Source organism: Rhinoraja longicauda, chromosome 18 (assembly GCF_053455715.1).
Source record: "Rhinoraja longicauda isolate Sanriku21f chromosome 18, sRhiLon1.1, whole genome shotgun sequence".
NCBI classification, from domain to species: domain Eukaryota; kingdom Metazoa; phylum Chordata; class Chondrichthyes; order Rajiformes; family Arhynchobatidae; genus Rhinoraja; species Rhinoraja longicauda.
Window position 1 is genome coordinate 1,401,643 of NC_135970.1, and position 25,153 is coordinate 1,426,795.

At 46.6% G+C, this 25,153-nt stretch overlaps 1 protein-coding gene across 3 annotated transcripts in view; it reads left to right on the forward strand.

The window, feature by feature from the left end:
- plekha7b (pleckstrin homology domain containing, family A member 7b) overlaps positions 1–25,153 on the forward strand; it is a 293,659-nt gene that overhangs the window by 195,520 nt on the left and 72,986 nt on the right. For all 3 annotated transcript variants that reach the window (XM_078414956.1, XM_078414957.1, XM_078414959.1), the window contains exons 8-10: positions 1,035–1,135; positions 16,460–16,635; positions 23,249–23,701. In XM_078414956.1, coding sequence (XP_078271082.1) covers positions 1,035–1,135; positions 16,460–16,635; positions 23,249–23,701 — 730 coding nt within the window. The remainder of the gene's footprint in view (positions 1–1,034; positions 1,136–16,459; positions 16,636–23,248; positions 23,702–25,153) is intronic.

Sequence of the window (25,153 nt, forward strand, 5' to 3'; positions counted from 1 at the left end):
CAATCGACCGCCTCTTCCCCCCTCACCTGTATCCACCTATCACTCGCCAGACTTTGTCCTGCCCCAACCTCTCTTCCAGCTTTCTCCCCCCTCCAACAATCAGCCTGAAAACGGGTCCTGACACAAAACGTTGCCTGTCCATGTTCTCCAGAGATGCTGAGTTACTCCAGCACTCTTGTTTCTTGATGACGAACAGCGTGTAGTCAGTCTCATTTTGTTAGCATTAGAGAACACTTTTCAACCTGGGAATCAGAAGTGCAAGTATCTAAAGTGAGTAAAATTAAGAATATCATTAAAATTATTTCTCCATTTCTCTTTGACCTGGTCATTAGGCCCTGCTGATCATTTATTCAGTAACCTTTATGAAACTGTATGTGTTGGATATTAACATTATCACAGGGAGAATATCTGGGCTCACTTCATTGCCTTATTACATTCACAGAGTCACACAGCACAGAAACAGGCCCTTCGGCCCAACTTGCCCATGCCAACCAAAAGCCTCATCTACATTACTCGCACCTGCCCCATGTTTGGCCCATATCCCTCTAAACCTTTCCTATCTATGCACCTGTCCAAATGTCTTTTAACTGTTGTTAGAGTACCTGTGTCAACCACCTTCTCTGGCAGCTCGTTCCATGTGCCCATCATTGCCTGAGTGAAACAGTTGCCCCTCGGGTTCCGATTCAATCTTTCCCCTCTCACCTTAAACCTTTGTCCTCGGTTTCGTAATTCCTTGACTCTGGTTAAAAGACTCTGCATTCACCCTATCTATTCCCTTGTGATTTTATACACGTCTATAAGATCACCCCTCAGCCCCCCTGCGCTCCAAGGAATAAAGTCCTAGTCTGCCACCCATTCGTTTTATAATTATCAATATCTTTGCCAGGGGTGGTGGTGGAGGCAGATACGATAGTGGTATTTGGATATGCAGGGAATGGGGGGATATAGGTCATGTGTTGGCTGAGGAGATGAGTTTCTCAGTAGACATTGTGGTTCCTGTGCTGTGTTTTTATCGTGTGTTTTATGTTGTACAGACAGCAGAGAAGAGACCGTGTTGGGGAGTATACCCTTGCCCAGTTATGTTACCTCACCTGTAGATCCCAATGATCACATCAGCCGCAAATATGCTTTCAAGGTAAGAAATGAATGTGTAACACCGATCTCACCGTGTCCCCCTGATGTGGGAGGAGATCACATCACACCACAACTTGGTGCCAATGGGAGTTAGTGCATTGCAGTTGGGTTCTGATTCATCCATCGATGGTGTGAGTGAGGCTGCTCTGTGTGACTGTGTTTCAACCTTGCTGAATTATACCGAGAGTCCAGAGTGTTTTATTGTCATGTGTCCCAGATAGAACAATTAAATTCTTACTTACAGCAGCACAGCAGAATATGTAAACATAGTGCACTGTAAACAATATAATAAACGAGAGAGAAAGAAAGCTCAGTGTGTAGAAAACGCATATACACATATACACACACAGTGGCACGGTGGCGCAGCGGTAGAGTTGCTGCCTTCCAGCGAATGCAGCGGCAGAGACCCGGATTCCATCCCGACTACGGGTGCTGTCTGTACGGAGTTTGTACGTTCTCCCCGTGACCTGCGTGGGTTTTCTCCGAGATCTTCGGTTTCCTCCCACACTCCAAAGACGTACAGGTATGTAGGTTAATTGTCTTGGTAAATGTAAAAATTATAGGATATAGGTTAGTGTTAATGTGCAGGGATCGCTGGTCGGCACGGACCCTATAGTCCGAAAGGGCCTGTTTCCGTGCTGTATCTCTTAAAAAAAATATTTTAAAAGCAAGCACACATACACACACATACACACAAAAAAACAACCAATAATAGTGCAATAATAACAATAATAGTCTATGTCGTTCAGAGCTTATTTGTAGTGTTTAATAGCCTGATGGCTGTTGGGAAGAAGCTGTTCCTGAACCTGGACGTTACAGTTTTCAGGCTCCTGGACCTTCTTCCCGATGGCAGGGGTGAAATGAGTGTGTGGCCAGGGTGGTGTAATGATGCTGGCTGCCTTTTTGAGGCAGCGACTCTGGTAAATCCCTTTGATGGTGGGGAGGTCAGAACCCATGATGCAGTGCTCACAACATTTTGCAGTCTTCTTTCACCGGCCACTTGTGTCAAGATAAAGCAGACCATTGCATTGTGATCAGGTAAAACAAGAGAAGAGGAGTGAACTGTGAAGCTGGTGGGAGGGATGTGGGTGGAAGGAGTCGGGAGAGAGGTGGGTGGAGAAGGGGACAGTCCAGAGTTACTGCAGTCAAACTCATCAGATGGGACTCAGACATCTAATTGAATTGAACAAAGCAAATCATGACACACAGGAAAAGCTGGAGTAACTCAGCGGGACAGGCAGCATCTCTGGAGAGAAGGAATGGGTGATGTTTCGGGTCGAGAAGCTTCTTCAGACTGGTTAGGGATAAGGGAAATGAGAGATATAGACGGTGTGGAGAGATAAAGAACAATGAATGAAAGAGAGGCAAAAATGTTTACTTGGAAATTTCCATCCTGCACATAAATTCACTTGGACCATCTCCGACCATCTCATGTGGATAGGGTGGTGAAGAAGGCGTTTGGTATGCTTGCCTTTATAAATCAGAGCATCGAATATAGAAGTTGGGATGAAATGTTAAAATTGTACAGGGCATTGGTGAGGCCGAATCTGGAGTATGGTGTGCAGTTCTGGTAGCCAAATTATAGGAAGGATGTCGACAAAATGGAGAGAGTACAGAGGAGATTTACTAGAATGTTGCCTGGGTTTCAGCACTTAAGCTACAGAGAGAGGTTGAACAGGTTGGGTCTTTATTCTTTGGCGCGTAGAAGGTTGAGGGGGGACTTGATAGAGGTTTTTAAAATTTTAAGAGTTGACGTGGGTAGGCTTTTCCCTTTGAGAGTGGGGAAGATTCCAACAAGGGGACATAACTTCAGAATTAAGGGACAAAGGTTTAGGGGTAACATGAGGGGTAACTTCTTTACTCAGAGGGTGGTGGCTGTATGGAATGGGCTTCCGGTGGAAGTGGTGGAGGCAGGCTCGATTTTATTATTTAAGAGTAAATTGGATAGGTATATGGATGGGAGGGGATTGGAGGGTTATGGTCTGAGAGCAGGTAGATGAGACTAGGTCAGAGAAAGTGGTCGGCGTGGACTGGTAGGGCCGAACGGGCCTGTTTTCGTGCTGTAATTGTTATATGGTTATATAGTTATATGACACCTCTCTCCCCATTCTTGCCCTCACAGTCTCCATCACAAGAAATAGACCAATGCCTGACGTTTATTACAAACCCACTGACTCCCACAACTATCTCGACTACACTTCTTTCCACCCTGCTTCCTGTAAAGACTCTATCCCCTACTCCCAATTCCTCCATCTACGCCGCATCTGCGCCCAAGATGAGATGTTCCACACCAAGACATCTGAGATGTCCTCATTCTTTAGCGTACGGGGGTTCCCCTCTCCCATCATAGATGAGGCCCTCACTCGTGTCTCCTCAGTACCCCGCAGCTCCGCCCTTGCTCCCCCTCCCCTGTCACAACAGAGACAGACTCCCCCTAGTCCTCACCTTCCACCCCATCAGCCGTCGCATCAACACATAATCCTCTGACATTTCCGCCACCTCCAACGGGATCCTACTACTAGCAACATTTTCCCACCTCCACCCCTCTCCACCTTCCGCAGAGACCGTTCACTCCGCAACTCCCTGGTCAACTCATCCCTTCCCACCCAAACCACCCCCTCCCCAGGTACCTTCCCCTGCAGCCGCAGAAGATGCAACACCTATCCCTATACCTCCTCCCTCGACTCTGTCCAGGGACCCTGACAATCCTTTCAGGTGAGGCAGAGGTTCACTTGCACCTCCTCCAACCTCATCTACTGTATCCATTGTTCAAGATGTGGACTCTTATACATCGGCGAGACCAAACGCAGACTGGATGATCGTTTCGTGGGACACCTTCGCTCAGCCCGCCTGAACCAACCTGATCTCCCGGTTGCTGGACACTTTAATTCTCCTTCCCATTCCTACACTGACCTTTCTGCCCTCGGTCTCCTCCATTGTCAGAGTGAGGCTAAACGCAAATTGGAGGAACAGCATCTCATATTTTGCTTGGGCAGCTTACAGCCCAGTGGTATGAATATTGATTTCTCTCACTTCAGGTAGCCCCGACATTCCTTCTCTCTCTATCCCTCCCCCACCCAAGTCGCACTAGCTTCTCATTGTCACCCTACAAACAGTTTACAGTGGCCTGTTACCTTTATCATCGTTACTTTTTTGCCTCTCTTTCATTCATTGTTCTTTATCTCTCCTCATCACCATCTATATCTCTCGTTACCCTTATCCATAACCAGTCTGAAGAAGGGTCTCGACCCGAAACGTCACCCATTTTATTCTCCCCAGAGATGCTGTCTGTCCCGCTGAGTTACTCCAGCTTTTTGTTTTCAGTTTTAACCAACATCTGTAGTTCCTTCCTACACAATGGATATCATGAAATAGGAGGAAGGCAGTTTTTCCCATCACCCCATGTGTGTTTTGGCCAGAGGAAGACTGTCTTAATTGCACTTTGCAGCTCTTGGCATGTTGCCACTCAGGTTATTGCATTTCAAGTCAATGTCCTTTCAGACAGAAGCCTCTGAACTTCCCCTACCTCCGTGTGGGAATAAAAGCATTCTTTTCATCTCTCCAATCTGTCCAGCAGTACATTAAACCTGTGGCCCGTGGTCACAATATTCATGACAGTTGCTGCTCTCTGTTTATCTGACCTTGCTCTTTCATTTTTTACACCTCAGTTGTCTTCTGTCCCACAGCCTCGCCTGTTTCAAGAGCAATCAGATGCATTGTTCTCCTATTTCCTGAACACCATTTGAAGTGCAATAACTTTAGTTAAAAGTGTCCAGCTGTTGCATTGTTGATGATTTGCTGCAGTTCTAACACAATGGACTGGCATGGTGGCGCGACGATAGAGTTGCTGCCTCACAGCACCAGAGACCCGGGTTCTATCCTGACCACGATGCTGTCTCTGCAGAGTTTGTATGTTCCCCCGCTGGCCGCGTGGGTTTTCTCCAGGTGCGCCGGTTTCCTCCCATGCTCCAAAGTCATGCAGGTTTATAGGTTCATTGGCTTCGGTAAGAGTTGTAAATTGACCCTCGTCAATAGTGCTAGAATACGGGGTGATCGCTGGTCGGTGCGGACTCCGTGGGCGAAGGGCCTGTTTCCACACTGTATCTCTAAACTAAATTAAACAAAACTTCTTCATGCTCCTGTGTTGCGTACCTTGGCCAAACTGTTTGTGCTGCCTATAGACAATAGACAATAGACAATAGGTGCAGGAGTAGGCCATTCAGCCCTTCGAGCCAGCACCGCCTTTCAATGCGATCATGGCTGATCACTCTCAATCAGTACCCCGTTCCTGCCTTCTCCCCATACCCTCTCACTCCGCTATCCTTAAGAGCTCTATCCAGCTCTCTCTTGAAAGCATCCAACGAACTGGCCTCCACTGCCTTCTGAGGCAGAGAATTCAACACCTTCACCACTCTCTGACTGAAAAAGTTCTTCCTCATCTCCGTTCTAAATGGCCTACCCCTTATTCTTAAACTGTGGCCCTTTGTTCTGGACAACATTGGGAACATGTTTCCTGCCTCTAATGTGTCCAATCCCCTAATTATCTTATATGTTTCAATAAGATCCCCCCTCATCCTTCTAAATTCCAGTGTATACAAGCCCAATCGCTCCAGCCTTTCAAAATACGACAGTCCCGCCATTCCGGGAATTAACCTAGTGAACCTACGCTGCACGCCCTCCATAGCAAGAATATCCTTCCTCAAATTTGGAGACCAAAACTGCACACAGTACTCCAGGTGCGGTCTCACCAGGGCCCGGTACAACTGTAGAAGGACCTCTTTGCTCCTATACGCACCTCCTCTTGTTACGAAGGCCAACATTCCCATTGGCTTTCTTCACTGCCTGCTGTACCTGCATGCTTCCTTTCATTGACTGATGCACTAGGACACCCAGATCTCGTTGAACTCCCCCTCCTCCTAACTTGACACCATTCAGATAATAATCTGCCTTTCTATTCTTACTTCCAAAGTGAATAACCTCACACTTATCTACATTAAACTGCATCTGCCATGTATCCGCCCACTCACACAACCTGTCCAAGTCACCCTGCAGCCTTATTGCATCTTCCTCACAATTCACACTACCCCCCAGCTTAGTATCATCTGCAAATTTGCTAATGGTACTTTTAATCCCTTCGTCTAAGTCATTAATGTATATCGTAAATAGCTGGGGTCCCAGCACCGAACCTTGCGGTACCCCACTGGTCACTGCCTGCCATTCCGAAAGGGACCCATTTATCCCCACTCTTTGCTTTCTGTCTGTCAACCAATTTTCTATCCATGTCAGTACCCTACCCCCAATACCATGTGCCCTAATTTTGCCCACTAATCTCCTATGTGGGACATTGTCGAAGGCTTTCTGAAAGTCGAGGTACACCACATCCACTGACTCTCCCCTGTCAATTTTCCTAGTTACATCCTCAAAAAATTCCAGTAGATTTGTCAAGCCTAGATGTACATTGAGTCATACGGCACAGAAAGGCCCATCGGCCCAACTCATCCATACTGACCAAGGGGTTTTTTAATGTTGTTTTTGGTACTGCTCAACTATCCCCTCTGGCAGCTCATTCCCGATACTCACCAGCCATCTGTACGGAGGTTGTACGTTCTCCCCGTGACCTGCGTGGGTTTTCTCCGAGATCTTCGGTTTCCTCCAACTCTCCAAAGACGTACAGGTTTGTAGGTTAATTGGTTTGGAAATATAAAAATTGTCCCTAGTGGCTGTAGGATAGTGTTAATGTGTGGGGATCGCTGGTCGGCGCGGACCCAGTGGGCCGAAAGGGCCTGTTTCCGCACTGTATCTCTAAACTAAACAAGTTGCTCGTTGGGTTCCCATGAAATCTTTCCCCTCTTACCATCAACCTATGGTTCTTAAATTCCCTACCCTGGGTAAAAGACTTTGTACACGCAGCCTATCATGAACCCGGCAGTACCCTGGCTTATGGAAGGACTGTTCAGAAGCTCGATAACAGAGAGGAAGAAGCTGTCCCTGAGTCTGGTGGTGCAAAGTGGTCTTGCGGATGTTGAAAGGTGACCTTATTGAGGGGTGCAAGATCATGAGGGCCATAGACAAAGTGAATGCTCACATTCTATTTCCCTGGGAAGAGGATTCCAAAACTAGAGTGCATAGGATGAGGGGGGAGAGATTTAAGAGGAACCTCAGGGACAACCTTTTTACTTGGGGACTGGTCTATATCTGGAACGAGCGGCCAGAGGAAGCTATAGAAGTAGATACAATTTTGATTTTTTAAACAACAGTCAAACAGATATATGGATAGGGAGGTCTCAACCCAAAACGTCACCATTCGTTCTATGCAGATATGTTGCCTGTCGTGTGGAGTTACTCCAGTACATCGGTGGTGGGGAAGATGCTGGAGCCAATTATTAAAGAGGTAATAATGGTGCATTTGGATAGCAGTAAAAGGATAAGTCCAAGTCAGCATGGATTTATGAAAGGGAAATCATGCTTGACTAATCTTCTGGACTTTTTTGAGGATGTGACAAATAAAATGGATGAAGGGGAGCCAGTGGATGTAATGTATCTAGACTTTCAGAAAGCCTTTGATAAGGTCCCACACAGGAAATTGGTGAGCAAAATTAGAGCACATGGGGTAGGGTGTTGACATGGATAGAGAATTGGTTGGCAGACAGGAAGCAAAGAGTAGGAATAAGCGGGTCCTTTTGGAAGGACCTGGAAGGAGGCCCTCGCAGGGAAGACGGTGGAACAGCAATGGCAGGTATTCCTGGGAATAATGCAGAAGTGGCAGGATCAATTTATCCTAAAGAGGAGGAAAGATTCCAAGGGGACTAAGAGACACCCGTGGCTGACAAGGAAAGCAAGGACAGCATAAAAATAAAAGAGCAGAAGTACAACAAAGCAAAGAAGAGTGGGAAGCCAGAGGATTGGAACTCTTTTAAAGAGCAACAGAAGATGACTAAGAAGGCAATACGGGGAGAAAAGATGAGGTTCGAGAGTAAACTAGCCAATAATATAAAGGAGGATAGTAAAAGCTTTTTTAGGTATGTAAAGAGGAAAAAAATAGTCAAGGTAAATGTGGGTCCCTTGAAGACAGAAGCAGGGGAATTTATTATGGGAAACAAGGAAATGGCAGACGAGTTGAACCGGTATTTTGGATCTGTCTTCACTAAGGAAGATACAAGCAATCTCCCAGATGTTCTAGTGGGCAGAGATCCTAGGGTGACGGAGGAACTGAAGGAAATCCACATTAGGCAGGAAATGGTGTTGGGTAGACTGATGGGACTGAAGGCTGATAAATCCCCAGGGCCTGATGGTCTGCATCCCAGAGTACTTAAGGAGGTGGCGCTAGAAATTGTGGACGCATTGGTGATCATTTTCCAATGTGCTATAGATTCAGGATCAGTTCCTGTGGATTGGAGGGTAGTTAATGTTGTCCCACATTTTAAGAAAGGAGGGAGAGAGAAAACGGGAAGTTATAGACCAGTTAGTCTGACATCAGTGGTGGGAAGATGCTGGAGTCAATTATAAAAGACGAAATTGCGGAGCATTTGGATAGTAGGAACAGGATTGTTCCGAGTCAGCATGGATTTACGATGGGGAAATCTTCGATTGACTAATCTTCTGGAATTCTTTGAGGATGTAACCAGGAAAATTGACAGGGGAGAGCCAGTGGATGTGGTGTACCTTGACTTTCAGAAAGCCTTTTACAAGGTTCCACATAGGAGATTAGTGGGCAAAATCAGAGCACATGCTATTGGAGGTAGGGTACTGACATGGATAGAAAATTGGTTGACAGACAAAAAGCAAAGAGTGGGGATAAATGGGTCCCTTTCAAAATGGCAGGCAGTAACTAGTGGGGTACCGCAAGGCTCGGTGCTGGGACCGCAGCTATTTACAATATACATTAATGACTTGGATGAAGGGATTAAAAGTACCATTAGCAAATTTGCAGATGATACAAAGCTGGGTGGTAGTGTGAACTGTGAGGAAGATGCTATGAGGTTGCAGGGTGACTTGGACAGCTTGTGAGAGTGGGAGGATGCATGGCAGATGCAGTTTAATGTGGATAAGTGTGAGGTTATCCACTTTGGTGGTAAGAATAGGAAGGCAGAGTATTATCTGAATGGTGTCAAGTTAGGAACAGGGGACGTACAACGCGATCTGGGTGTCCGAGTGCATCAGTCACTGAAAGGAAGCATGCAGGTACAGCAGGCAGTGAAGAAAGCCAATGGAATGTTGGCCTTCATAACAAGAGGAGTTGAGTATAGGAGCAAAGAGGTCCTTCTGCAGTTGTACAGGGCCCTAGTGAGACCGCACATGGAGTACTGTGTGCAGTTTTGGTTTCCAAATTTGAGGAAGGATATTCTTGCTATTGAGGGCGTGCAGCGTAGGTTTACTAGGTTAATTCCCGGAATGGCGGGACTATCATATGTTGAAAGACTGGAGCGACTAGGCTTGTATACACTGGAATTTAGAAGGATGAGAGGAGATCTTATCGAAATGTATAAGATTATTAAGGGGTTGGACACGTTAGAGGCAGGAAACATGTTCCCAATGTTGGGGGAGTCCAGAACAAGGGGCCACAGTTTAAGAATAAGGGGTAGGCCATTTAGAACTGAGATGAGGAAAAACTTTTTCAGTCAGAGAGTTGTGAATCTGTGGAATTCTCTGCCTCAGAAGGCAGTGGAGGCCAATTCTCTGAATGCATTCAAGAGAGAGCTAGATAGAGCTCTTAAGGATAGCGGTCAGGGGGTATGGGGAGAAGGCAGGAACGGGATACTGATTGAGAATGATCAGCCATGATCACATTGAATGGCGGTGCTGGCTCGAAGGGCCGAATGGCCTCCTCCTGCACCTATTGTCTATTGTCTTTTCAGAATGGCAGGCAGTGGCGAGTGGAGTGCCACAAGGCTCGGGTTGGGGCCGCAACTGTTTACCATATATATTAATGATTTGGACGAAGGAATTAGAAGTAACACTAGCAAGTTTGCAGATGACACAAAGCTGGGTGGCAGTGTGAACTGTAAAGAGGATGTTAGGAGGTTGCAGGGTGACCTGGACAGGTTGAGTGAGTGGGCAGATGCGTGGCAGATGCAGTATAATATAGATAAATGTGAGGTTATCCACTTTGGCAGCAAAAACAAGGAGATTGATCGCTGGGATGGCGGGATTGTCATATGAGGAAAGATTGAAAAGACTAGGCTTGTATTCACTGGAGTTTAGAAGGATGAGAGGGGATCTTACAGAAACATATTAAATTATTATCTCAATGGTGTCAGGTTAGGTAAGGGGGAAGTGCAGCGAGACCTGGGTGTCACTGAAAGTCGGCGTGCAGGTACAGCAGGCAGTGAAGAAAGCTAATGGCATGTTGGCCTTCATAACGAGAGGATTTCAGTATAGGAGTATAGAGGTTCTTCTGCAGTTGTATATGGCCCTGGTAAGACCACATCTGGAGTATTGTGTACAGTTTTGGTCTCCTAATTTGAGGAAGGGCATCCTTGTAATTGAGGTAGTGCAGCGTAGGTTCACGAGATTGATCGCTGGGATGGCGGGACTGTCATATGAGGAAAGATTGAAAAGACTATGCTTGTATTCACTGGAGTTTAGAAGGATGAGAGGGGATCTTACAGAAACATATTAAATTATAAAAGGACTAGACAAGCTAGATGCAGGAAAAATGTTCCCAATGTTGGGCGAGTCCAGAACCAGGGGCCACAGTCTTAGAATAAAGGGGAGGCCATTTTAAACTGAGGTGAGAAGGAACTTTTTCACCCAGAGATTTGTGAATTTGTGGAATTCTCTGCCACAGAGGGCAGTGGAAGCCAAATCACTGGATGAATTTAAGAGAGAGTCAGATGGAGCTCTGGGGGCTAGTGGAATCAAGGGATATGGGGAGAAGTTGGGCACATGTTACTGATTGTGGAGATCAGCCATGATCACAATGAATGACGGTGCTGGCTCAAAGGGCTGAATGGCCTCCTCCTGCACCTATTTTCTATGTTTTCTATGTCTATGTTTTCTATGTTTACTTTGTGTCTATCTATGGTTTCGAGGGCAATGGGTCAAATATGACTCACTGCCTCAATACGACAACTTGGTCTGAAGAAGGGTTCTGACCCAAAACCTTACCTGCTCCTTTTCTCCAGAGATGCTGCTTGTCCTGCTGAGTTACTCCAGCATCTCTGTCTATCTTCAGTGTAAACTGGCATCTGCAGTTCCTTCCTGCACCGGACAACTAGGTTGGCATGGACAAGGTGGGCCGAAGGGCCTGTTCCTGTACTCTACATCTCTGTGACTCTACACAGTCACAGAGATGTACAGTATGTAAGAAAGGACCCTCCCTCTCTCCATCCTACTTCATATAATTTTTGCTATGACTGAAAATCTGGACCCAATCGTTCTGTAGGTGACCTTTTGAACTCGTGACATTCCTTTCGAGCTCTTGCTCAGCAATTTGTCTGTTTGTTCGCTGCTTATTGTAGACATTGCATGTCAGATTAAGCAGATTCCTGTGTTGCTAAGCACCCATTGTATCTGTAATGACAGAGATAATGATGACTTACTTCCTCATCAACAACACTTTTCTAAAGGTTATTGAGAGAAATCACATAAATCAACAATTAAATATCCATTGGCAATACCGAGGTGACCATTCACCCTTGATCAGTCCAAAGACCCATAATGTGGCCTGTCCATTCCCTCCACAGATGCTGCCTGACTTGCTGATTTCCTCCAGCACTTTGTGTTCTGTTCAAATTTGGCACTTGTTACACATTAAAGATTGGAAACATTGAATCCATAAGTTATAGGAGCAGAATTAGGCCATTTGGCCCATCAAGTCTACTCCGCCATTCAATCATGGCTGATCTATCTTTTCCTCTCAACCCCATTCTCCTGCCTTCTCCCCATATCCCCCTTTCACCTGTACTAATCAAGAATATGTCAACCTCCACCGTAAAAATAGCCATTGGCTTGACCTCCACTGCCGTCATGATTGGAGGGGTTGCTGCCTCACAGCGCCGGAGTCCTGGGTTTGATCCGACTACGGGTGCTGTCTGTACAGAATTTGTACGTTCTCCCACGACCTGCGTGGGTTTTCTCCAGGTGCCCCGATTTCCTCCCACACTCCAAAGACGTACAGGATTTGTAGTTTAATTTAGTTTAGCTTAGAGATAAAGCATGGAAACAGGCCCTTTGGCCCACCGGGTCCGCGCCGACCAGCGATCCCCGCACATTAACATTGACTTGGCAAATTGCAAATTGCCCCTAATGGGTGTAAGGATAGTGAGTGTGTGGGGGTCGCTGGTCGGCACGCACTCAGTGGGCCAGTTTCCACACTGTATCTCTAAACTAAACTAAACCATCTGTGGCAATGAATTCCACAGATTCACCAACCTCTGACTAAAGAAATTCCCCCTCAACTCCTTTCGAGAGAAATTCCCCCTCATCTCCTTTGTAACTTATAGTTGTGAACTTGTATATTTAAGATAAATTTTAGTTTTATAATCTATTACTTGCGTCACAATACAGGTTTGTTGGTCCTCAAGTAATCGTACGTGAGATTAATGAAAATGAATGACTTGATCATTGTGAGGGGCAGCTGAAACACAACAGTTTGCTGACGATGTGTGTCAGTATCTGAATGGCTGTCAGTTTGAATTACCGTCTACATTTGTTGAGATGAGTTTTAACGGCACATTTACGGCATGGTCGACAATTGTTGGGAAGGGAAGGCTGAGTTTCCCAACATTAGCCACAAGCATAGAGTGGGATGGCAGTGAGTAGTTTAAGTAAACATGTTCGAACGTTTGGAACTAAATGAAGTGCAGGAGCAACTTTGAAAGGTTCAAATAACTTTGTCGATGTAGAAAATGGAAGGAGCATTGTCGGTAAGCATGGAAATATATTGAGCGATCTTTAATTTGAGTTTAATTTAGAGATAAAGTGCGGAAACAGACCCCCTCGGCAAACCGGGTCCGCGCCGACCAGCGATCCCCGCACACTACACCCACTAGGGACGGTTTTTACATTTACCCAGCCAATTAACCTACAAGCCAGTACATCTATGGAGTGTGGGAGGAAACGGAAGATCTCGGGGAAAACCCACGCAGGTCACGGGGAGAACGTACAAACTCCGTACAGACGGCACCCGTAGTCGGGATGGAACCCGGGTCTCCAGCGCTGCATTCGCTGTAAGGCAGCAACTCTACCGCTGCACCACCGTGACCGACCTAAATTATTGTGACAACAATTTAATATCGTGATTCACTTGACATGTTATAATAAATACTTGCCCAACACTGAGTGACGGTGATGTGCAGAATGTACGCAGCTGCAGAGGAAGGATAGATGTTTGAACATTTCTAGTTCATGTGGTTTTATAGCCGAGGACAAAAATACTTTAAACCCAAGAGTTATTGTTGTGACTAGACGTTTCAGTGATTTCTTTCGTGTGGTGAGGGAGGAGGAGTGATAGACAGATGGATGGAGTAAGTAAGTGACAAAGGCTAGTTGAAAAGGACACGGCGTGGAGACGAGCCCTTCGGCCCACTGAGTCCCTACCGATCACCCATACACTAGTTCTACCCGACACACTAAGGACAAATTATAGAAGCCAATTAACCTACAATCCCCCATGTCTTTAAATGTGGGAGGAAACCGGAGCACCTGGAGGAGGTACACATGGTCACAGGGAGAATGTACAAACTCCAAGCAGACAGGACCCAAGGTCAGGATCCAACCCAGGGCTCTGGTGAGAGAAATGGAAGTGGTTTAGTTGTCACTTCTGCTTTACTTCATAATGGAAAGTCCAGATTATTTTCCAATATGCAGCAGAAGTTCTAAATGTATTTAAAGTAATTTTAAAATAATATACAGACTGCATAATTCCATGCACCAGGAATCAGCAGCATGCTTTATTCATTCTGTCTAGAGTGCTGATATGAAATCTGCATCTTTACTACGTTACAGACATTTGTAATAACTTGCATTATATTAAAAAGGGAAAGATTTTTTTGCTTTTATATGTTTGTAATTTTAACCTAAAACAAAATCTGAAGATGGGTCCTGACCTGAAACATCACCCATCCATGTCTTCCAGAGATGCTGCCTGACTTTGTGTTTTTTTTTTGTATCCAGCATTGTTTGGTTCAGTTTAGTTTAGGGGCCCTTCGGCCTATTGAGTCCGCACCGACCAGCGATTATCACACACTAATACTATCCAACATATTAGGGACAAGTTACAATTTTACCAAGTCAATTGACCTACAAACCTGTACATCTTTGGAGTGTGTGAGGAAACTGGAGATCCCGGAGAAAACCCACGCAGATTATGGGGAGAGCGTACAATCAGCACCCGTAGTCGGGATGGAACCCGGGTCTCTGGCGCTGTAAGGCAGCAACTCTACTACCACTACCGCCCTTAAGGAAAGTGTATATTTGCATCTTTTTCATAACTTCATAAGTGATAGGAGCAGAATTAGGGCATTACCGGTCCATCGAGTCAACTCCTCCATTCAATCGTGGCTAATCTATCTTCCAATCTCAACCCCATTCTCCTGCCTTCTCCCCACAACCCCTGACACCCGTACTAATCACGGCTGCTGAGTTCTTCAGCTCAGGGAACTTGCACAGAAACGTTGAAACTGTGGAATATCGTACACGCCGTGGGAAGCGTGGGTGAGGAAGATTTGTGTCATCGTGATTTCTTTCTTTTTTGATTTTTAATCTTGCATATGCCACCTGTCATTCAAAATGGTGTCTCTGCAAAAATGCATTGGGAGGCATATGCAGTGTTTAGCTTTATTTTGTATATCTTTTACCGACTTTAATGATAGTGCAGCATGTACCTCACCTGAATCCACCTATCACTTTGTCCCACCCCCACCTCTCTTCCAACTTTCTCCCCCTATGACTATCAGCCTGAAGAAAGATCCCGACCCGACATGCCACCTGTCCATGTTCTCCAGAGATGCTGCCTGACCCGCTGAGTTACTCCAGCACTCTGTGAAACATCACCTATCCATGTTCTCCACAGATGCTGCCTGACCCGCTGAGTTACTCCAGCACTCTGTGAAACGTCACCTATCCATGTTCCCCAGAGATGCTGCCTGACCCGCTGAGTTACTCCAACACTCTGTGAAACATCACCTATCCATGTTCTCCAGAGTTGTTCCAGGGCGCCGTGCTCCTGTTTGCTGGGTCTTTGCATGACTTGAGCTACATGAGAGAGCACTGAGCAATGAGCAATCGCTCTCTGCCCACACTGAGTCTGCCCCGAGATCTTTAGCAACTCATTTCACAACTGTAAAATGTTTCTGTATGTTGTGTAGATGGCGATCTTTTCCCTCAACATGTACGCCCAGTCCACAATCTCCCAGTAGCTAAACACTTTAACTCCCCACCCATGCCCACACTGACCTTTCTGTCCTGGGCCTTCTCCACTGTCAGAGGGAGGCCACACACAAACTGGAGGAACAACACCTCATTTTTGCTTGGCCAGTTGTGTTTAGTTTAGTGATACAGCGCGGAAACAGGCCCTTTTGGCACCGACCATTAACACTATCCTACACCCACTAGGGATCATTTTTACATTTACCAAGCCATTTTACCTACAAACCTGTACGTCTTTGGAGTGTGGGAGGAAACCGAAGATCTCAGAGAAAATCCACGTAGGTCACGGGGAGAACGTGCAAACTCCGTACAGACAGCACCCATAGTCAGGATGGAACCCAGGCAGCTCACAACCCAATGTTGAATTCTCTAATTTCAAGTCTCCTGCAGTTCCTCCCTCCCTTCTCTCCCCTCTCCCCCCTCTCCCCCACCCAAGTCATCCCACCCATTCCACTGTTCACATCCTTGTATCCCTCTCGTTACTACACCTTCCCCAGCCAACAATGGGCCATTGTGGGTTCCACCCTTCCTGAGGTCATCTGTTGCCAGCCCTGCTTTGTTCTGGCCCTTTCTTGCCTCCAGTTTATTTCCCACCACCTCTACTTTCAGTCTGAAGAAGGGTCCTGACCCGAAATGTCACCTATTCTGCCGAGTAACTCAAACATTTAGTGTCTATCTTCATTTCTACCGGCTTCTGCAGTTCCTTCCTACGTATTTTGACAACAATGGACCGTTCTAAATTTCCTTAAACAACGTCTGCTTTGATCTGTAATTTTCACACCTTCCCCTTCCAAATCTCTAGTTTCCCTCTCCCCTGACTCTCAGTCTGAAGAAGGGTCTCGGCCTAAAATGTCACACATTCCTTCTCTCCAGAGATGTTGCCTGTCCCGCTGAGTTACTCCAGCACTTTGTATTTATGATAACTCTGCCTGATTCTCGTTGATTTCTTTTCCAGGCAGCCCACACAGGTATGCGGACTTACATTTACAATCAGAACGCTATTATTGGCTCACAGGCAGATCACACTGGCATGAGAACGTATTACTTTAGTGCTGATACTCAAGAGGATATGAATGGCTGGATCAGAGCCATGAACCAGGCTGCCCTGATGCAAGCATACACCGCAAAGAGGTATTCCTAATCCTTCTCAAACTGTTGAACAATAATTAAAGTGCATGCTTTTGAAAAAAGTGTCCTTTTAATTTAGGTTTTTAGTTTAGTTTAGAGATACAGCGCGGAAACAGCAAACAACTCACCGGGTCCGTGCCGCCCAGCGATCCCCGCACATTAACACTATCCTACACCCACTAGGGACAATTTTTTTTACATTTACCGAACCAATTAACCGACAAACCTGTACGTCTTTGGAGTGTGGGAGGAAACCGAAGATCGTGGAGAAAACCCACGCAGGTCATGGGGAGAACGTACAAACTCCGTACAGACAGCACCCGTAGTCGGGATCGAACCCAGGTCTCCAGCGCTGAATTCGCTGTAAGGCAGCAACTCTACCGCTGTGCCACTGTGACCGCCTATTTTTATTAAAAATGAAGATGGGCACAAAAAGCTGGAGTAACTCAGTGGGTCAGGCAGCATCTCTGGAGAACATGGATAGGTGACGTTTCACAGAGTGCTGGAGTAACTCAGCAGGTCAGGCAGCATCTCTGGAGAAAAGGAATAGGTGCCGATATGGGTCGAGACCTTTCATTGATTTATTCCATGGAAATTGATGGATTGAGTCCCAGAAGGGTGAAAGCGCAGAACAGTGGAAACAGGAGGTTCTTTGTCACACACGGCCTGCGTTGAACATAATCATATCATATCATATATATACAGCCGGAAACAGGCCTTTTCGGCCCACCAAGTCCGCGCCGCCCAGCGATCCCCATACATTAACACTATCCTACACCCACTAGGGACAATTTTTTTTTTTACATTTACCCAGCCAATTAACCTACATACCTGTACGTCTTTGGAGTGTGGGAGGAAACCGAAGATCTCGGAGAAAACCCACGCAGGTCACGGGGAGAACGTACAAACTCCTTACAGTGCAGCACCCGTAGTCAGGATTGAACCTGAGTCTCTGGCGCTGCATTCGCTGTAAAGCAGCAACTCTACCGCTGCGCTACCGTGCCAAGATAAACTACTTATCTGCCCGCACGTGATCTTAATCCCTCCACACTTGCATGTCCATGTGCCCATTGATAATTCTATGAATTACCACTATGGTATCTGCCTCCACCACCACCCCTGGCAGTGTGTTCCAGACCCCCACCACTCTCTGTGTAAAAAGCAAATTACCCGGCACATCCCCTTTATTCTTTCCCCCTCTGAGCTTAAACCTATGATCTTCAGCCTGTGACATTTCCACTCAGAGAGTAAGGTTCTGACTGTCTACCCTGTTTGCTTGTTTTGAAGGTATGGGGCTTGTAGATCCAAATAATAGTGGATTCCTGTCCAATGTAATCTACTTCATCAATGCAACAGACGTGCTACAAGGCTGCAAACTCTGTATCTCCCCCTTTGCTCTACCTATTGGAGTCGAGTTTGGCTGGAATATCATAATGGACAAAGAAGATAGACACAAAATGCTGGAGTAACTCAGCAAGACAGTAACTCAGTAACTCAGAGGGACAGGCAGCGTCTCTGGAGAAAAGGAACGGGTGACACTTTGGGTCGAGACCCTTCTTCCGACTGACGGGGCAGTGGGATTCTACAGATATGGAAGGGTAAGGTGTGAGAACAATAGATCAAAGCAGATGATGGTAAGGGAATGTTCTACATTACAATGTAGAATGTCTCCCTCTCCCCGACTTTCGGTCTGAAGAAGGGTCTCGACCCAAAGTGTCACCCATTCCTTCTCTCCAGAGACGCTGCCTGTCCCTCTGAGTTACTCCGGCATTTTGTGTCTCTCTTTGGTGTAAACCAGAATCTGCAGTTCCTTCCTACACATTTTGTAATGGGCAAGTGGGGCTGAAGGGCCGGGTTCCATGATCTATCTCTCTCTAGGACTCTTATGGTTTCAGTCAGTTAGCTGCTAAAAATATCTCCACCAATGTTAAAAGGCCATAGAATTGAGCTAGGGTGTAAAATGAAACTTCAAAAATTAATTCCTCCGCTGTGATTTATGTGCAAGCTATGAATGTCACTTTGAGAATGTATGCGTGGAGTTGTGTGCCCTGCAGTCAATGATGAATTAATGCTGGTTTTTAGTGCTTGTCAGATAACAAGAGCAGAAAATACAGTTTTATAAATGCTGTAATGTCTCCTGTAATGAACCATTGTTGTTTGTACAGATCTTAGACTATTTTCCAATATAGATAGACGGTTGAGAGATATGGTTTTGTTTTGTGGAAGATTGATAAGCGTTGGAAATACAGGCAATTTATATTTGGGTCAAGTGTTCACTTCCCTCTGCGACTTTTCCTTGTTTGGCCTGCAGCTCGTAGTCCCACATTCAAAAGCTTTATCAGTAAAACCGTGGACAGCAGAGTGGTGCAACGGGTAGAGCTGCTGCCTCACAGCACCAGAGACACGGGTTCCATCCTGGCCTCGGTTTGTGGTGTTTGCACGTTCTCCCCGTGACCTCGTGGGTTTCCCTCCCGTCCTCCAGTTTCCTCCCACATCCTAAAGATGTGCGGGTTTGTAGGTTAATTGACTCCCAGTGTGTAGGGAGTGGATGTGAAAGTGGGTTAACATCGAGCTAGTGTGAAAATGTGCTGAAAACTCTTATGTATTGCCTCAGTGTAACCTATTACATTTACACTTGTACTTAAGTCTGGTTGTACCTAGGCATAGAATCATTGAATCAATGAACCATTGAACGGGCGATTGACGGTCGGCACGGACTTAGTGGGCCGAAGGGCCTGTTCCCATGCTGCATCTCTAAACTAAACTATAGACCAAACTAAACTAAATAATAGAATGAAAGAGGAAAACTGAGTTCGCCTTTTATTTGAGTTTCACATATAATAAAACGATTGAGCTTCTTGGTGTAAAATGTGTGCCATTGCATAACAAGAATGCAGCGAATGGAGGGATATGATCGTGGGCGGGCAGATAAGAGTTGGTCTTTGCACCATGAGACACAAAATGCTAGAGTAACTCAGCGGATCGGGCAGCATCTATGGATAGACGGAAAGGGTGATGTTTCGGGTCAAGACACTTCTTCAGACTGGCAGAGTGGGCCGAAGGGCCTGTTGCTGTGCTGTGTTCCATAAGTCGTAAGATGAAGCAATCTGACTTGGCCATCGCTACAGTGTGTAGAGCAGCGCAGTGTTAGTTTTGATCTGGATGTGTCCAGGTGTAGCTGGTGTGATAGTCTGAATGCTGTGGTTGGGCTCAGTTCTGTGAGGACTCTGTGTGGATTGCTGAAGGTCTTTAATCATTTGTAGCTTCCAGCGGCTGCTTAATATGCATGGGCTTCCGCTGAGAACAGGAATAGGATTGCCTGTGCCACTTTGCATTCTGCTTTTGCCTGCAGATTTGTCATGTGGCTAAAACGGGGAAATATTCCCTAATGGTAAATAAATAGAGTCGTAGAGTGACACAGCGTGAAAACAGGCCCTTCAGCCCAACATGCCCACGCCAGTCAACATGCCCCATCTGCCTGCATTTGGCCCACACCCCTCTAAACACATCTTATCCATGTACCTGTCTAAATGTTTCTTAAACACTGTGATAATGCCTGCCTCAACTCACTCCTCCAGCAGCTCGTTCCAAACATTCACTGCCCTTTGTTTTCAAAAAGGCTCCCTCAGGTTCCTATTGTTTTTCCCCCTCACCTTAAACCTATGTCCTCTGTTTCTCAACTCCCCTACTCTAGGCAAGGGACTCTGTGCACTTACCCGATCTATTCCCCTCATAATTTTGTACAATAGATAGACAATAGATGCAGGAGTAGGCTATTCGGCCCTTCGAGCCAGCACCGCTATTCAATGTGATCATGGCTGATCATTCTCAATCAGTACCCCGTTCCTGCCTTCTCCCCATACCCCCTGACTCCCTCTTTAAGGTCACCTCTTTAAGGTCACACCTCAGAGTCCAGGCCTGCTCAACCTCTCATAGAAATATAGAAAATAGGTGCAGGAGGAGGCCATTTGGCCCTTCGAGCCAGCACCGCCATTCATTGTGATCATGGCTGATCATCCACAATCAGTAACCCGTGCCTGCCTTCTCCCCATATCCCTTGATTCCACTAGCCCCAAGAGCTCTATCTAACTCTCTTTTTAATTCATCCAGTGAATTGGCCTCCACTGCCTTCTGTGGCAGAGAATTCCACAAATTCACAACTCTCTGGGTGAAAAAGTTTTTTCTCATTTCAGTTTTAAATGGCCTCCCCTTTATTCTAAGACTTGTCCCCCGGTTCTGGACTCCCCCAACATTGGGAACATTTTTCCTGCATCTAGCTTGTCCAGTCCTTTTATAATTTTATATGTCTCTATAAGATCTCCTTCCTCTCCCTATAGCTCAGGCCCTGGCAACATCCTCGTAAATCTTCTCTGCATCTTTGCAGTTTAACAACATCTTTCCTGTAACATGGTGCCCAGAACAATTGACAAATGTTGTCATGTTCAAATGCCATGTGCCAAATCGTTTGTTCATGTGTTTGTACATTGCTAACATTATGGGGTCTTTGTGTAAAAATAAACAGAGGGTATACTTTGAAATGCTTAATGAATGCAGATGATTGTATGACAGTGTGAGCAGCAGTTATCAAAATGCAATGTTGTTTGATAATGAATTGACGGCATGTTCAGCGATAGGTTTGACTGTTTTCCCTGGAGCGTCGGAGGTTGAGGAGAAAGTTAATAGAAGTTATAAAATTATGAGGGGCACAGATAGGGTAGACAGTCTGAGGAAGGGTCTCGACCCGAAACGTCACCTATTCCTTTTCTCCAGAGATGCTGTCTGACCCGTTGAGTTACTCCAGCTCTTAGTGTCTATAGACAGTCAGAACGTTTTGTTCCCAGGGTGGAAATGCCAAAGACTAGAGGGCATAGCTTTGTGAGAGGGGCAAAGATTAAATTAGATGCGTGGGCCAATTGTTTTTACATTGAATGTGATGGGTGCCTGAAACATGCTGCTGTGGGTAGTGGTGGAGGCAGGTACCATAGTGGGGTAGTGGTGGAGGCAGGTACCATAGTGGGGTGATGGTGGAGGCAGGTACCATAGTGGGGTAGTGGTGGAGGCAGGTACCATAGTGGGGTAGTGGTGGAGGCAGGTACCATAGTGGGGTAGTGGTGGAGGCAGGTACCATAGTGGGGTAGTGGTGGAGGCAGGTACCATAGTGGGGTAGTGGTGGAGGCAGGTACCATAGTGGGGTGATGGTGAAGGCAGGTACCATAGTGGGGTGATGGTGGAGGCAGGTACCATAGTGGGGTGATGGTGAAGGCAGGTACCATAGTGGGGTGATGGTGGAGGCAGGTACCATAGTGGGGTGATGGTGAAGGCAGGTACCATAGTGGGGTGATGGTGGAGGCAGGTACCATAGTGGGGTGATGGTGGAGGCAGGTACCATAGTGGGGTGATGGTGGAGGCAGGTACCATAGTGGGGTGATGGTGGAGGCAGGTACCATAGTGGAGTAGTGGTGGAGGCAGGTACCATAGTGGGGTGATGGTGGAGGCAGGTACCATAGTGGAGTAGTGGTGGAGGCAGGTACCATAGTGGGGTGATGGTGGAGGCAGGTACCATAGTGGAGTAGTGGTGGAGGCAGGTACCATAGTGGGGTGATGGTGGAGGCAGGTACCATAGTGGCATTGAAGAGGCTTTTGAATAGGCACATGGATGTGCAGGGAATGGAGGGATATGGGGTGGATATGATGTGAGGTGCTTATTTTGCTTGGGTAGCTTACACCCCAGCGGTATGAACATTGACTTCTCTAACTTCAAGTCTCCCTTGCTTTCCCTCTCTCCCTATCCCTCCCCCTTCCCAATTCTCCGAACTGCCTTACGGTCTCCGACTACATTTTATCTGTTTGCTTTGTTGTTACCTTCTTCTAGCTAACAATAATCTACTCTACATGCTCCTTGACCTCCATTCCCTTTGTCCTGTTTTCACACCTTACATTTCCTTATCCATGTGTCTCCCTCTCCCCCGACATTCATCTGAAGAAACGTTTCGCCCAGAAACGTCACCCAATCCTTCTCTTCCAAGATGCTGCCTGTCCCATGGAAGTAGTTGTGGATCTGTGGAATTCTCTGCCACAGGAGGCAGTGGAGGCCAATTCACTGGATGTGTTCAAGAGAGAGTTAGACTTAACTTAACTGTTCGGGCTAAGGGAATTAAGGGATATGGGGAAAAAGCCAGGAAACAGGAAAATTGATAGGGGAGAGCCGGTGGATGTGGTGTACCTTGACTTTCAGAAAGCCTTTGACAAGGTTGCAAATAGGAGATTAGTGGGCAAAATTAGAGCACATGGTATTGGAGGTAGGGTACTGACATGGATAGAAAATTGGTTGACAGACAGAAAGCAAAGAGTGGGGATAAATGGGTCCCTTTCAGAATGGCAGGCAGTGACTAGTGGGGTACCGCAAGGCTCGGTGCTGGGACCGCAGCTATTTACAATATACATTAATGACTTGGATGAAGGGATTAAAAGTACCATTAGCAAATTTGCAGATGATACAAAGCAGGGTGGTAGTGTGAACTGTGAGGAAGATGCTATGAGGTTGCAGGAGGGAGAAGGTGGAATGGATGGGGTGAGACTGGTGCCCTGTTGGTAACTTTTCCTTTCTTTGTTGCAGAGAAACAGAAGATGGTGAAGGACCTCATCTTCTTCAAAGCAACCACATCAACTCACATAAAGGCCCGGGCAAGATGGAGGTCCATCGGATCCATCAGAGCAGAGTGCACGCTCAGAAAACAGACCGGCTTGGGTTTGAGAAGTACGACAAAGTCACGAGAGGGAGGAATGAGGAGGAGAGGTCCATCTTCCATCAAGCCCCCGTGGACATACCCGTCAGGAAAGGCAATAGCAGGATGCAAGAGAGTGTGCCAGAGAGCGACATGTTTACTGAGCGCCACGCCTCGTCTCGACCTCTGCGCAATGGCATGCTGCAGCCGCCTGTGCCGGGCACTGCCGACCACAATGGTGCCCCGGTGTACCGAGGCCCAGCCGGCACGGAGAATGTCCAGCGGAAAGGTTCACTGGTGCTTGTGGAGCACTGGGTGAAGTCACACAAAGGAGACAGTAAAAGGTCGGCAAACATTGGTGTTAAGTTATAGAACGTAGAACGTACAACAGTAGAGCACAGGGAGGGACAGAGTGCTGGAGTAACACAGCGGGTCAGGCAGCATCTCTGGAGAAAGGGAATGGGTGACCTTTCAGGTCAGACTGAAGAAGGGTCCCGACCCGAAACGTCACCCATTGTTTTTCTCCATCGATGTTGTCTGATCTGCTGAATTACTCCAGCACATTGTGTCAACCTTTGGTATAACCAACCAGCATCTGCAGTTGTGCAGGAAAAAAACTGCAGGTGCTGGTTTAACTAGAAGGTAGACACAAAATGCTGGAGTAACTCAGCGGGTCAGGCGGCATCTCGGGAGAGAAGGTATGGGTGACGTTTCGGGTTGAGACATTTCTTCAGACTGAAGAAGGGTCTCGACCTGAAACGTCACCCATTCCTTCTCTCCAGAGATGCTGCCTGACCCGCTGAGTTACTCCAGCATTTTGTGTCTACCAACGTCTGTAGTTCTTTGTTTCTAGTGTTTAGTTTGGAGATAAAGCGCGGAAACAGGCCCTTCGGCCCACCGAGTCCACGTCGACCATCGATCGCCCATTCACTCTAGTTCTATCCTGCACATTAGGGACAATTGTACAGAAGCCAATTGACATACAAACCTGCACGCCTTTGGAATGCGAGAGGAAAGCACCTGGCGAAAACCTACGCGATCACAGGGAGAACGTGCAAACTCCACACAGACAGCACTGGTAGTCAGGGTTGAACCAAGGCCTCTGGCACTGTGAGGCAGCAACTCTACCCACTGCACCACTCTGTCGCCCAGTCTTATTATCAATAGTCAATAGGCAGTAGGTGCAGGAGTAGGCCATTCGGCCCTTCGAGCCAGCACCACCATTCACTGTGATCATGGCTGATCATTCTCAATCAGTACCCCGTTCCTGCCTTCTCCCCGTACCCCCTGACTCCGCTATCCTTAAGAGCTCTATCTAGCTCTCTCTTGAACGCAATCTATCTGAGCCACACCTAATGGTAGATGTGCTCCCTCCAGGAACAATAGAAGAAATGCCAGCTGTAAAATATTCACTGTTTAAATATTTCCCTACTGTCCACAGGCAAATGTGGGAAGGTAATTAAATGCTCTTTTTTTTTTCAAAGTTAGGATTTCAGCAAATTTGACAGTTTGAAATTGTGGAGTCTCATTGTAATCTGTAAATGTCAGTCCCAATGCAGGGGTTCAAGATGGGGCAAGGTGCCCACACAAGGCATTACCACTTTATCAGGCCAGGATTATGTATAAATGGGAAACAGCGGGGAAAAACTAACACTGAAACCTTAATGCCTAAAGACACAAACTAATTAGTCTGCATGGCCATGGAAAGCTGCATTGATGTCAGCTCGGGATGACAATCCCAAAAGCACATTTTATTTAGAAAATCATTTAAATCGCCCAGTGGCACAGCAGTAGAG